General features: G+C 49.6%; 1 protein-coding gene across 1 annotated transcript in view; it reads left to right on the plus strand.

The window, feature by feature from the left end:
• The window catches only part of SAMD10 (sterile alpha motif domain containing 10), a 40,641-nt gene extending 31,199 nt beyond the window's left edge, over positions 1 to 9,442 (plus strand). Inside the window, exons 4-5 of the mRNA XM_032218626.1 lie at positions 5,567 to 5,707; positions 8,934 to 9,442. Of these exons, the coding sequence (XP_032074517.1) occupies positions 5,567 to 5,707; positions 8,934 to 9,046 (254 nt within the window). The 3' untranslated portion in view covers positions 9,047 to 9,442. The remainder of the gene's footprint in view (positions 1 to 5,566; positions 5,708 to 8,933) is intronic.
• Positions 9,443 to 13,822: the final 4,380 nt, after the last annotated feature.

Consider the following 13,822-nt stretch of genomic DNA (forward strand, 5'->3'; position numbering starts at 1 on the left):
TGCACATGTGTGCGCCAGGCGGCTGTTGTTCTAGTTTCCAGTGCACATCGGCCACCTGGTGTTCCGGTTTCTGGTGCACATGCACGAACGAAGATCAGCTGGCTGGTGTGCATATGCATTCCGGAAACCTGAAGAACATGTGCACCAGGCGGCTGCCTCTTCCAGTTTCCAGCACTGCCTTGTGTGTGGAAATCAGCTGGCTGGTGTGCCAGAACCCTGAGGGGAGTGGGCGAAGGCTTGCATGCCCAGAGAGATGGCTCTGCTTACCACTTCCGGCACATACAATACAATAGCAGAGTTGGAAGGGACCTTGGAGGTCTTCTAGTCCAACCCCCTGCTTAGGCAGGAAACCCCTATACCGTTTCAGACAAATGGCTATCCAGCATCTTCTTAAAGACTTCCAGTGTTGGGGCATTCACAACTTCTGGAGGCAACTTCTCTTCCACTGATTAATTGTTCTAAGTGTCAGGAAATTTCTCCTCAGTTCTAAGTTGCTTCTCTCTTTGATTAGTTTCCAGCCATTGTTTCTTGTTCTACACTCAGATGCCTTGGAGAATAGCTTGACTCCCTCTTCTTTGTAGCAACCTCTGAGATATTGGAACACTGCTATCATGTCTCCCCTAGTCCTTCTTTTCGTTAAACTAGACATACCCAGTTCCTGCAACCATTCTTCATATGTTTTAGTCTCGTCCCCTAATCATCTTTGTTGCTCTTCTCTGCACTCTTTCTAGAGTTTATACAATACAATACAATAGCAGAGTTGGAAGGGACCTTGGAGGTCTTCTAGTCCAACCCACTCCACAGGCAGGAAACCCTATACCGTTCCAGACAAATGGCTATCCAACATCGTCTTAAAGACTTCCAGTGTTGGGGCATTCACAACTTCTGGAGGCAACTTCTCTTCCACTGATTAATTGTTCTAAGTGTCAGGAAATTTCTCCTCAGTTCTAAGTTGCTTCTCTCTTTGATTAGTTTCCAGCCATTGTTTCTTGTTCTACACTCAGATGCCTTGGAGAATAGCTTGACTCCTTCTTCTCTGTGGCAGCCCTTGAGATATTGGAACACTGCTATCATGTCTCCCCTAGTCCTTCTTTCTATTAAACTAGACATATCCAGTTCCTGCAACCGTTCTTCATATGTTTTAGCCTCCAGTCCCCTAATCCTCTTTGTTGCTCTTCTCTGCATTCTTTCCAAAGTCTCCACATCTTTTCTACATCATGGCCACCAAAACTGAATGCCGTATTCCAAGTGTGACCTTACCAAGGCCTTATAAAGTGGTATTAACAGTTCACATGATCTTGACTCTATCTCTCTGTTTATGCAGCCTAGAACTGTGTTATAGGTTTACCATCATGGCCCTACACCATTTCTGACAGATCTCTTCTTGAAAGCCTCCAGTGATGAAGCTCAGAACTTCTGAAGGCAACTTCTGCTCCATGAGTGGATGGTTCTCACTGTCAGAAAATCCCTCCTTATTTCCAGGTGGAATCTCTACTCGTTCAGTTTCCCTCCATTCTTCCTTGCCTGGCCTTCGGGTGCCTTGGAAAATAGATTTGCAAAACAAATGAACACACTAAAAATTATTCAATCTTCACATCGAATGCAAATACGGCTAGTTCCTCTCTGGTTAGCCATGTTGCATGAATTGTTACAGTTCCAAAGTAAAACAACCCATCAGAATAACAGAATAATAGAACAACGGCGAGTTGGATGGGACCGTGTAGGTCATCTAGCCCAACCCCCCAACCCGAGCAGGAGACCTGACACCATTTCCAAAAAATGGCAGTCCAGTCTCCTCTTGAAAGCCTCCAGGGATGAAGCTCCCACAACTTCCAAAGGCAACTTCTGTTCCATGGGTTGATTGCTCTCACCATCAGGAAATTCCTCCTTATTTCCAGGTTGAATCTCTCCTTGGTCAGTTTCCATCCATTCATCCTTCTCTGAGAGCCCTCAGGATGACTCTCTAGTACAACTTGTTTTGTTCCAGATTTTCCCGTTTCATTTCGGTTGATTGGCTGGTTTTCATTCATTCCGTTAGGACTGCCCAGAATTAAATATAGGCTACCTTCTATATCCCCACTGTAAAACTCTGTGGGTTTCCAGAATGTCAGGAAAAAACAAATATAGCAGGAGATGAGAAATCAATCTTTCGGTGAGGCGTAATGCCTTGGTTACGTGTCCGTATGTGTGTGAGTGGTTTTTATTGTTATTATTTTTATTATTTTTAAAAATGTTCCCCCTGCATTCACGAAGAACGGAGCACTTCATGGCCCAAGGGACCACAATAATAACAATACTAATGGAACCACTCACTCAATTCTTTTGGCTGGAAATAAAGAAAGCTTCTTCGATTGGACACAGAGGGAGTGGAAAGTGGGGGATGTTATAAGGCTGCGCTTCCAATGGCCTTTAGCTACAAGGAGCGAGGCATGATGGGAAACTCCGACGCCTTCCTTGGGGGACGCGCGGGAGATGGCCTCCGTCTGCCAAGGCAATCCCACAAAATGAGTTTGGATGCAAGATAAAAGCTTGGGGAATCTGGCCTTAGGAAATGAATTCCTTCGTAAGCCATTCGTCTGGATAGGGCTGCATTGTTGAATACGGTAGGGCAGTGATCTGGCTTGCCAGTGGCCAGCGGAGCTGGTAGCAGATTCAAATAGTGAGAAGGTTGGGGAGGAACATGGGCCAGTCCTGGAGGCTGGGGAAGGCGTGGATGAGGGCTCTGTGTTGGAGGCAGCGAGGGGGCCAAGGCTGTCCGACAGTTATCAGTTGCCTTCGGAGCTAGACATCAGTGAGGCAGAAGAACAGCTGGAGCCTGTTCCCAGTGTGTGCATGCGCAGAGCTGCCAGAAGAAAAGAACAGCTCAGAAATCAGGGTCGACTTGGGAGTAAAGCCACAGGTGGAAGGTGAATGGCCCCTCCCATAGGAAATAAAAGAGGAGAGAAAGGGGAGGGGGCTTTTGCAGGAAACAATTCCTTCGTTCATTTCAGGAGTGTGAAGATATGTCCGTGAATCTCAGAGACTCTGTGCCGAGTCTTTCCTCGCACAGTACCTCATTTGGGAAATATTGACATGGCTGCTTTCCAAGCTAGATAAGGACTGTGGTCATAAATACTCCTTTGAAAGACAGTTTGCCAGGCCTTTGCTGAAGGTGAATGAGAGGAATTCACATTCGTTTAACAAAAGGGGTTTTGCAGGGACCAGGACTGGTGCTTTTGGGGGAAGCCTAGGTCAGAAAAGGCAGACCGTTCTCCAGAGAAAAAGTCTATCAAGAATAAGCTGTTGAACCGTTCCAAAGAGATTCCACATTGGCTTTTCAAAACACAGATAACCCTCTGATTTACCACCGTTCATTAGGGACCGTTCAAAGTTGCAATGGCACTAAAAAAAGTGACTTATGGACGTTTCTCAGACTTATGACCAATGCAGCATCCCCATGGTCACATGATCAAAACTGCAATGAAGCAAACTACATGTTGGGATGTTGCTTAGAAATGTACATGTAAACTGATGAAATAAATAAATCAAAGCGTCCTGGGGATTGGCCCAAACTAAGCCAGTCAGATTTCATGTCTAAGGCGGGACTAGAACTCACTGTCTCCTGGGGATTGGCCCAAACTACCCCAGTCAGCTTTCATGTCTAAGGCGGGACTAGAACTCACTGTCTCCTGGGGATTGGCCCAAACTACCCCAGTCAGCTTTCATGTCTAAGGCGGGACTAGAATTCACTGTCTCCTGGGGATTGGCCCAAACTACCCCAGTCAGCTTTCATGTCTAAGGCGGGACTAGAACTCACCGTCTCCTGGTGATTGGCCCAAACTAACCCAGTCAGCTTTCATGTCTAAGGCGGGACTAGAACTCACCGTCTCCTGGGGATTGGCCCAAACTAACCCAGTCAGCTTTCATGTCTAAGGCGGGACTAGAACTCACCGTCTCCTGGGGATTGTTCCAGAGACACCTAGCTGGCTTTCATGTCTAAGGTGGGACTAGAACTCACCGTCTCCTGGTGATTGGCCCAAACTAACCCAGTCAGCTTTCATGTCTAAGGCGGGACTAGAATTCACTGTCTCCTGGTGATTGGCCCAAACTAACCCAGTCAGCTTTCATGTCTAAGGCGGGACTAGAACTCACCGTCTCCTGGGGATTGTTCCAGAGTCACCTAGCTGGCTTTCATGTCTAAGGCGGGACTAGAACTCACCGTCTCCTGGGGATTGGCCCAAACTAACCCAGTCAGCTTTCATGTCTAAGGCGGGACTAGAATTCACTGTCTCCTGGTGATTGGCCCAAACTAACCCAGTCAGCTTTCATGTCTAAGGCGGGACTAGAACTCACCGTCTCCTGGGGATTGTTCCAGAGTCACCTAGCTGGCTTTCATGTCTAAGGCGGGACTAGAACTCACCGTCTCCTGGGGATTGTTCCAGAGTCACCTAGCTGGCTTTCATGTCTAAGGCGGGACTAGAATTCACTGTCTCCTGGTGATTGGCCCAAACTAACCCAGTCAGCTTTCATGTCTAAGGCGGGACTAGAACTCACCGTCTCCTGGGGATTGTTCCAGAGTCACCTAGCTGGCTTTCATGTTTAAGGCGGGACTAGAACTCACCGTCTCCTGGTGATTGGCCCAAACTAACCCAGTCAGCTTTCATGTCTAAGGCGGGACTAGAACTCACCGTCTCCTGGGGATTGTTCCAGAGTCACCTAGCTGGCTTTCATGTCTAAGGCGGGACTAGAACTCACCGTCTCCTGGGGATTGTTCCAGAGTCACCTAGCTGGCTTTCATGTCTAAGGCGGGACTAGAATTCACTGTCTCCTGGTGATTGGCCCAAACTAACCCAGTCAGCTTTCATGTCTAAGGCGGGACTAGAACTCACCGTCTCCTGGGGATTGTTCCAGAGTCACCTAGCTGGCTTTCATGTTTAAGGCGGGACTAGAACTCACCGTCTCCTGGTGATTGGCCCAAACTAACCCAGTCAGCTTTCATGTCTAAGGCGGGACTAGAACTCACCGTCTCCTGGGGATTGTTCCAGAGTCACCTAGCTGGCTTTCATGTCTAAGGCGGGACTAGAACTCACTGTCTCCTGGGGATTGGTCCAGAGTCACCCAGCCGGCTTTCATGTCTAAGGCAGGACTAGAACTCACTGTCTCCTGGGGATTGGTCCAGAGTCACCCAGCCGGCTTTCATGTCTAAGGCAGGACTAGAACTCACTGTCTCCTGGGGATTGGTCCAGAGTCACCCAGCCGGCTTTCATGTCTAAGGCAGGACTAGAACTCACTGTCTCCTGGGGATTGGTCCAGAGTCACCCAGCCGGCTTTCATGTCTAAGGCGGGACTAGAACTCACTGTCTCCTGGGGATTGGTCCAGAGTCACCCAGCTGGCTTTCATGTCTAAGGCAGGACTAGAACTCACCGTCTCCTGCGGATTGGCCCAAAATCACCCAATTGACTTTCATGCCTGAGGTGGGACTTGAACCCACAGCCTTATCCACTACTACCCCAAACAACAAGAGCTTTCTTTGAGCAGGGTGAAATAGTTGTGTGAAGAGCCATTCTTTTGCTTCCCTTTTGGCAGGCCGTGCTCTCTTGCGGTTGAACGGGGAGAAGCTGCAGCGCATGGGGATTATCCAGGAGTCTCAACGGCAGGAAGTCCTCCAACAGGTGCTGCAGCTTCAGGTCCGGGAGGAAGTCCGCAACTTACAGCTTCTCAGTCAAGGTAGGACAACCAGAAATCGAGGTCTGCCTGCAGGCCCATCTTTGAAACCATCAAGGCTAAAAGCAAGGAACGGAATAACGGACGTGCATCAGGCAGAAATTCAACAGGAGGAGCTAATAACCCTGCCATTCCCTGCCCTGATTAGTTGCAAACATGGCTCCTCATTTTTCCCAGATGTTGCAGATCTCATTCTTTCTCTCCCCTTTTGCCTGCCTGGTTTATTTTAGATTTATATTTTTGTAAATCTTCAGTGGCACGAATAATCCACTCATTTAAAACCAGGTAACGGCCTGGGAGTGGAGTCCGTACATCAGGGGGTGAAATGCTACCGGTTCAGTCCAGTTTGCCTGAATCAGTAGCAAAAATGCTACTGGTTCGCCCGAACCGGTAGTTAAAAAATGCTTCTAAAAGTAAAAAAAAGTTCTGGCAATTACGCGGCACAAAAGTTCCGGCGATCGCGCAGCTGATTGTCACACAGCTGATCGTCGGAACTTTTAATAAACTGTTTAAGTAAAAGCAACTTTTAAGTTAAAAAAAAGTTCCGACGATCAGCTGTGCTGGGCAACGGTTGGAACTTTTAAAAACTTTTTAAAGCATTTTTTAATTAACGGTTATCCCAAACCGGTAGTTAAAAAATGCTTTCAAAAGTTCTTAAAACGTTCTGATTGTCGCACAGCTGATCGTTGGAACTGCAATAACCATTTTAAGCATTTTTTAACTATCGGTTTGGGATAACTGTTAATTAAAAAATGCTTTAAAAAGTTTTTAAACGTTCCAACCATTAGAACCGTTAGTTAAAAAATGCTTTTAAAAGTTTTAAAAAGTTCCAACGATCGCGCGGCATAGCTGATCATCGGAACTTTTTTTTTTACTTTTCTAAAAAAGATCCAGTAGTTAAAAAATGCTTTAAAAAGTTTTTTAAAAGTTCTGATGATTGCATGGCACCGCTGATTGTTCAACAGCTAATTGGAACTTTTTAAAAACTTTTTTTTAGCATTTTCTAACTACCGGTTTACATTGGAACTTTTTAAAAAACTTTTTTTAAGGCGATCCAGTTGTTAAAAAAAGCTTTAAAAAGTTTTTTTTTAAGTTGGGCATGCCCACCCAGTCACATGACCCCTCTCCATCAAGCCACGCCCACCAAGCCATACCCACAGAACCGGTAGGAAAAAAAATTGAATTTCACCACAACATCTTCCACAGCTGAGAAACATTGACTTAGAAAGCAAGACTGTTGGGATGGGAGGTGTGTAACAGGGAGCATCTCACTCAAGGGACCTCTAAAGACAGCAGGAGAGAAGAAAGAATGGTATTCCCGGAGGAGGGTCTTCCCCAACGTGGCGCCCTCCAGATATGTCGGACTTAATAAAGTCTTTGAGCTGCGCTTGACTTGAGTTTATAGAGTTTTCTTAACAGCACCCCAGAAGTGGTTGGTCATGCCCACGGTGGCTTCCCGGAGCGGTCTTTGACTTCCCAATCTAAACTGGGAATTTCCTCCTGGTCTCCTGTCGAAGCTGATTGGGATTTCCTTGTGGTCTCCTGTCCAAAGGCAAACCACATCTAATTCGAAAAGCAAGCAATCCCTTTCATCCTTCAAGAACTGTAACATTGTGGGAAGCCCAGCCCCATTGAAAGGTTAGGGCAGTGGTGGGTTGCTACCGGCATTACTGTCCGTTCGCACAAAATTGTGCGTGCGCTTGCTTTGCTCGTGCAACACACGCGCTCTGCGCCTGTGCGCAGATGCGCATAAATAGTTCTGCACACTTGCAGAAAATTTTTTAAAATGGAGGAAAACCCATGCCGCGCCAACCGGGGAACTGGTTCGGGGGCGTGGCAGGCCTGAGTCACTGCCGGTTCCGGCGACCCAGGCTGGCAAACCACTACCAGTTTGGACGAACCAGTCTAAACTGGTAGGAATCCACCTCTGCGTTAGGGGCAGCTGCCGTAGGCTTTCCTCTCTTTTAACTCTTCTGCCTTCTCTATTTCTCTGCTCCACCTCTGTCTCTCCCTCCTTCGCTCCTTGTCCTTCCCTCCCCCTTCTCCGTTTTTCCTTCCTGCCCCCCCCTCGGCGTCCGCTCCCCACCTTTCTGCTTCCGTTTGGCTGGTGCCCCCCCCCACAACTGCCTCAGCATCAATCTCCTTCTTCAAAGTCCTTTGGCCGCCCAGCTCAGAAAGCTCAGCGGATGGAGCTTTGCGTCACCCGGGGGAGAAGTACGATAGCGGACTTCGTTTCCCAGAATTCCTCAGGCCGCGTGCCCTGGCGGGGAATCCTGGGAGTTGAAACCGACCCTCGCCAGGCAATCCTCCAGGTTGGGAAGGCTGGCCCAGGACCTCGGAGAGCTCCCGTGAACTTCGACGGCCAAGTACATTTAGTCCTCGGCTTACAACGGCTGAAAAAAAAAGGGGGGGGACTCACAACCATGATTCACACTGATGACCATTGCAGCATCCCCAGGGGTCATCGCACGGTTTACATTCGGATACTTGGCCACCGACTCGTATTTATGATGGTGGCAATGTCCTGGTCACGCGATCCCCTTTTGCGACCGTTCTGACCAGCCAAGTCGACGGAGAAGACATGTTCACTGAACAACGGTGTTACTAATTTAACAGGTGTGGCGATTCACTTAACAACCGCGGCAAGGAGAGTCGTAGAATGGGGCAAAAAACGAACGTCGCAAAATCCCCTCGCTTAGCAACGTACGTTCCGTCCTCAGTTGTGGTTGTAAGTCAAGGACTACCTGTACCCCATTCCTGCAGGAATGGCCGGCCAGAGGAACCTCTATCCCCAGGGCTGACCCCTCCTCTTGCTTCCCGCACATAATTTCCTGTCCCCTAATGGAATATCGTACACACACACACACACCCTACTCCTTGTGTGTTTCTTTGCATGCCTTGGTCTGTCGCTGCAGCTTCTGTACTTATTCCTTTTGTTCTTCTTTTTTCCACCTTAACCCCCCCCTTCTGTCCCACCCCCACCCCACCTCCCTGCCCAGCTTCTTTTGGAAGTATCTCCTAACCCCTCCTGGCGTATCCCTGAGGCTTGCTGAGCTCTTCGTTGTGCCGGATGATAACGGAAGTTTTGCGCATGGCCAGCTCAGTCGCATGCTGGGGAGTTTAGAACGGGACTCAACTCCAGACTGTCTCCCTCGGGGAGGGGGGGGAGTGTATGGTGTGCTCCCAATCTTCCCCCTTCCTCTCTTTTAACCCCTCCTTGTCCATGTAGAGACCAGCTCTCCTCTGGTTGAGAAATCCCGACCGGCCAACGCGCCAGCCTCAGGACTAATCAAGTACAGCCTGGCGACTCCGTCCAATTGCAACAGGACATTTTCCCCTTGAGCAAATGTTGGCTTCTCGCGACCAAACATTGGGCCAAGCAAACCCAAGTTTTGCAAAAGGGCCCCACGACTCACGGACGTCACTCCGATCTCTGAGCTGGGCAGAGAATTGCTTTCCCAGAGCGATCAAGGAGTGGATCCCGACGGACAGAGAGACTTGAGACACACACCCCCCCCAAGCGGAGGGGCCCTGATTTCGAAAACAGTTTTTAACGACGGACGAGTGCCATCAAAGTGAGCCAGTTCCAGCCCGGAACTCCTTCTCCAGTTGGAGTAAAATCGCCTCCGAGGTCCGGAGCTGTTTCAAAACGCCCAAGTTTGCAAACGTTGCGAAAAGGTGCTCATTCTGGACCGCGATACTCCACCCCTCCTTATTACGGAGGATCATAAGAGTGATGAGCATGGAACACTTCACCTGTGAAAAACAGATGCATTTGGGGGGGATTGGGGGGGTTGGAGGGGGGGGAATGGGGAAGGGGTGGCAATTCCACCCTTGGATGGATCCTGGAACAGTGAACGTCAAGTAATCCCAGTGTGATTTCCCTACACGTATAAATATTTATTCATTTCACGGAGCGCAGCCCATCGGTAACAAATGGGACCGGGGAAAGCCGAGAGGGTCCCTCCTTGCCGAATGAGGAGGATGATTTGAGAGGGGAGGCAATTTGGGTGGGTGGGAGTCAGCAAGCCCAGGTTTCAGGGCTGCAAAAGATGGTTTGATGATCGCCCGCCACACTTTGGGATGGAGGACAGGCGAAGGACCTTGGGATCAGATGCTAGGGATGCCGGCTTTAACATCTGAAGCATCGGAGAGTCAGTTCCCCTGATGCTTTTAAATTAAAAAAGGATTCAATTGCAGGGAATAAGGAACCATCTCTGCCCCAAATCACGGAGGGCTGTAAATCAAGGGAGAAAGAATGTCTGCATTCACAAAGCAGTCAAAACACTGGAGGCTGAACTTCCATTGAGGCTAAGATTGGGGTTTTTTTGGGTGGGGGTGGAGGAAGTAACCTGGGTTAGGTCATTTGGTGGTTAAAATGCAAATCCAGTCCACCTAAGCATATGATGGTTCAGTGTAGGGGTGAAATCCAGCAGGTTCTGACAGGTTCTGCAGAACCGGTAGTAGAAATCTTGAGTAGTTTGGAGAAGCGGTAGTGGAAATCTTACTTTGGAGAACTGGCAAATGCCACCTGTGGCTGGCTCCAGAGTGGGGAGGGAATGTTGATTTTGCAGTATCCTTCCTCTGCCACGCCCCCTAAGCCACGCCCACAGAACCAGTAGTAAAAACATTGGAACTTCACCTCTGGTTCAAACCCAAAGACCAGCTGGCCGGGGCATGCATGCCCGTGGCCCGACAAAAGGGCGAACGACAAAACCACGCCCGACTAAACCGCGTCGCTAAAACTGCGACGTCATCAACGCGCCGACAACAGCGCGTCGACAGAAGGGCGATTTACAACAGCGCGTCGGCAGAAGGGCGATTTAAGTTAAGGTAAGGGTTAGGTTTAGGGTTAGATTTAGGGTTAGGGTTAGGTTTAGCGTTAGCGTTACATTTAGGGTTAGGTTTAGTTTTACAGTGCGCGTCTGTCGGCGCGCTGTTGTCGGCGCGATTCAGCGCTCATTCGTCGGAGCGCTTTAGAACACGCGGTTTTGTCACCATGGTTTAGTCAGGCACGGTTTTGTCGTTCGCCCTTTTGTCGGTGAACCATGCATGCCACCTCTGGCACACGGGTCATAGTTCACCATCACGGGTATAGGACCTCCTGCTTGAGCAGGAGACTAGAAGACCTCCAAGGTCCCTTCCAGCTCTATTCCAATTTTGATTCTCAGGTAGACTAGATAGGAAACATCGCCAGGTGATCTAACTCTACAGCACGATAAGGCTAGAACCCTGATGATGAACTATGGCACGCAAAGCCATATTTGCTGGCACGCCAGCTATCAGCTCCAGCGCGCATGAGTGCAAAACCCAGCTGATTGTCTGCCTTCCGGAGTGCCGGGAGAGGCCGTTTTTGCCCTCCCCAACCTCCGGAGGCTTTTCTGAAGCCTGAGGAAGGCGGAAAATGGCCCCGATGGGCCAACCGGAAGTTCGGAAAGGATCCGTTTCCAGCTTCAGAAGAGTCTCCGGGGGTGGGCAGGGGAAGCCATTTCCACCCTCCCCAGGCTTCAGGAAAGCCTCCGGAGCCTGGGGTGGGGTCGTTCGTGCATGCACAGGTGGGCAGGGAGGATTGAATTGGTGTGGGCAAGTGTGCAAGTGCAGACAATTTTGGCAGGCCATAAGAAAAAGGTTTGGTATTTGGTATTGGTATTTATTCGATTTGTAAGCCGCCCTATTCCCCGAAGGGACTCAGGGCGGCTGAACAAAAACCAGGGGAAGGGGAAAACAAATTCAGAAAGTAAGACAAACAGGACAGTGATACAACAATTTAGAAAAGCACAGCAAGCACAGCAAATTCGAGTAGGGGGGGGAACAGCCAGGCCTTAACGGCTGTCCGGAAAGTCTGAAGGATGGCGAGGGTCCGAATCTCCACGGGGAGCTCGTTCCAAAGGGCCGGAGCAGCCACAGAGAAGGCCCTCCTCCGGATGGTCGACAGCCGGCATTGGCCAGCAGATGGAATTCGTAGGAGGCCATCTCTGGGCTAGATTAATGGAGAGCCGAGGTGGCGCAGTGGTTAAATGCAGCACTGCAGGCTACTTCAGCCGACTGCAGTTCAGCAGTTCGGCTGTTCAAATCCCACCAGGCTCAAGGTTGACTCAGCCTTCCAACCTTCCGAGGTGGGTAAAATGAGGACCCGGATTGTTGTTGGGGGCGATATGCTGACTCTGTAAACCGCTTAGAGAGGGCTGAAAGCCCTATGAAGCGGTATATAAGTCTAACTATTGCTATTGCTATTGAGTCTTGCAAGTCTAAAAGTACAGCTCTCCCTCCATCTCCTTTACAGCCCGAGGTGTTAGAGAGAATCCCTTCTGAGCTTCTTCCTCCACCCGTTGTAGAGCTGCAGGCTGTTCCCTCTCTTATCTGACTGTTATCTATCTGGGCAGCATCTCTTGGCCCCCTTTTCTGAAGTCTTTCTCGCACCCCTTTACCAAGTATGATGTCTAGAAGGGGACGCCTTGTAAGTACAAGCAGTGGTCTTACAACCACAACAGAGCCCAAAATTCATGTTGCTGAGCGAGAGAGTTTTTCAAGGAGCTGCGCCCCATTTTACGACCTTCCTGGCCACAGGTAGGAAGCGAATCGCTGCAGTTGTTCAGTTAGTCTCACGGTCGTTAAGTGAATCAGGCTCCCCCCCCCCCTTGATTTTCACTGGTTAGGAGGATGTAAAAGAGAATCGCAGTGACCCCGTGGACGCTGCGACCGCCATAAATATGAGACAGTTGCCATAAGAAGCCCAGGTGGCGCAGTGGTTAAATGCAGCACTGCAGGCTACTTCAGCTGACTGCAGTTCTGCAGTTTGGCTGTTCAAATCTCACCGGCTCAGGGTTGACTCAGCCTTCCATCCTTCCGAGGTGGGTAAAATGAGGACCCGGATTGTTGGGGGTGATATGCTGACTCTGTAAACCGCTTAGAGAGGGCTGAAAGCCTATGAAGCGGTATATAAGTCTAACTGCTATTGCTATTGCTATACATCTGACATTTGATTCCGTAACCATGGGGATGCCCTTGTGGTTGTTAAGTGTGAAACACGGTTCTTAAGTCACTCTTTTCTGGGCCGTCGTAACTTTGAACGGTCACTAAGTGAACAGTTGTATGTCGAGGACCACCTATAGGAGAACCGTTGGGTGGGCTTCTGCGTCAGTTCTCCAAAACAATGCTGTCACTTATCAGAAGAACTCTATCTTTTTCCTTCTGCACGCTCACCAGCACAAATGACACAATACAATACAATAGCAGAGTTGGAAGGGATCTTGGAGGTCTTCCAGTCCAACCCCCTGCCTAGGCAGGAAACCCTGTACCCTTTCAGACAAATGGCTATCCAACATCTTCTTAAAGACTTCTAGTGTTGGGGCATTCATAGCTTCTGGAGGCAAGCTGCAGAATGTATGTGCATTGCTGGGATTAAACATGGCAGTAATTAATTCCTGATGCAGACACATACAGGTAGTTAATCAATCAGAATAGAGCTGGAAGGGACCTTGGAGGTCTTCTAGTCCAACCCTCTGCTCAAGCAGGAGGCCCTATACCAGTGTTGGCGAACCAGGAAATGGGAGTGTGCGTGGACACGGGGGAGCGGCAGAAACCGGAAAAGCAGCCTCCCAGAGTGCATGCGCTCACCGGGAAGCCGAGCTTCGAGTTTCAGGCACGCGCATGCATGCCAGCCACCTTGTCTTCCAGTTTCTGGGCCACATATGCGCATGAAGACCAGCTGCACCCACAGGAAACCGGAAGCTCGGCTTCCCGCTTTTGGTTCCCAGTGCTCCCACCTATGCAAAGACCAGCCGGGCGATGCGCACGCTGGAACCCGGAAGAGCAACGGCTGGCGTGCCCAGAGAGACGGCTCTGTGTGCCACTTCCAGCCCACATGCCATAGGTTTATTTATTTATTTATTAGACTTATATACCGCTTCATAGGGCTTTCAGCCCTCTCTAAGCGGTTTACAATTTTTTTTAGCCAATTGAGTCAGCAACTTGCCCCCACAGTCTGGGTCCTCATTTCACCCACCTCGGAAGGATGGAAGGCTGAGTCGACCTTGAGCCGGTGAGATTTGAACCGCTGAACTGCAGATCACAGACAGCTAAAGTGGCCTGCAGTACTGCACCCTAACCACGGCGCCA

This window comes from Thamnophis elegans, chromosome 5 (assembly GCF_009769535.1).
Source record: "Thamnophis elegans isolate rThaEle1 chromosome 5, rThaEle1.pri, whole genome shotgun sequence".
In the NCBI taxonomy this organism is placed as follows: Eukaryota; Metazoa; Chordata; class Lepidosauria; order Squamata; family Colubridae; genus Thamnophis; species Thamnophis elegans.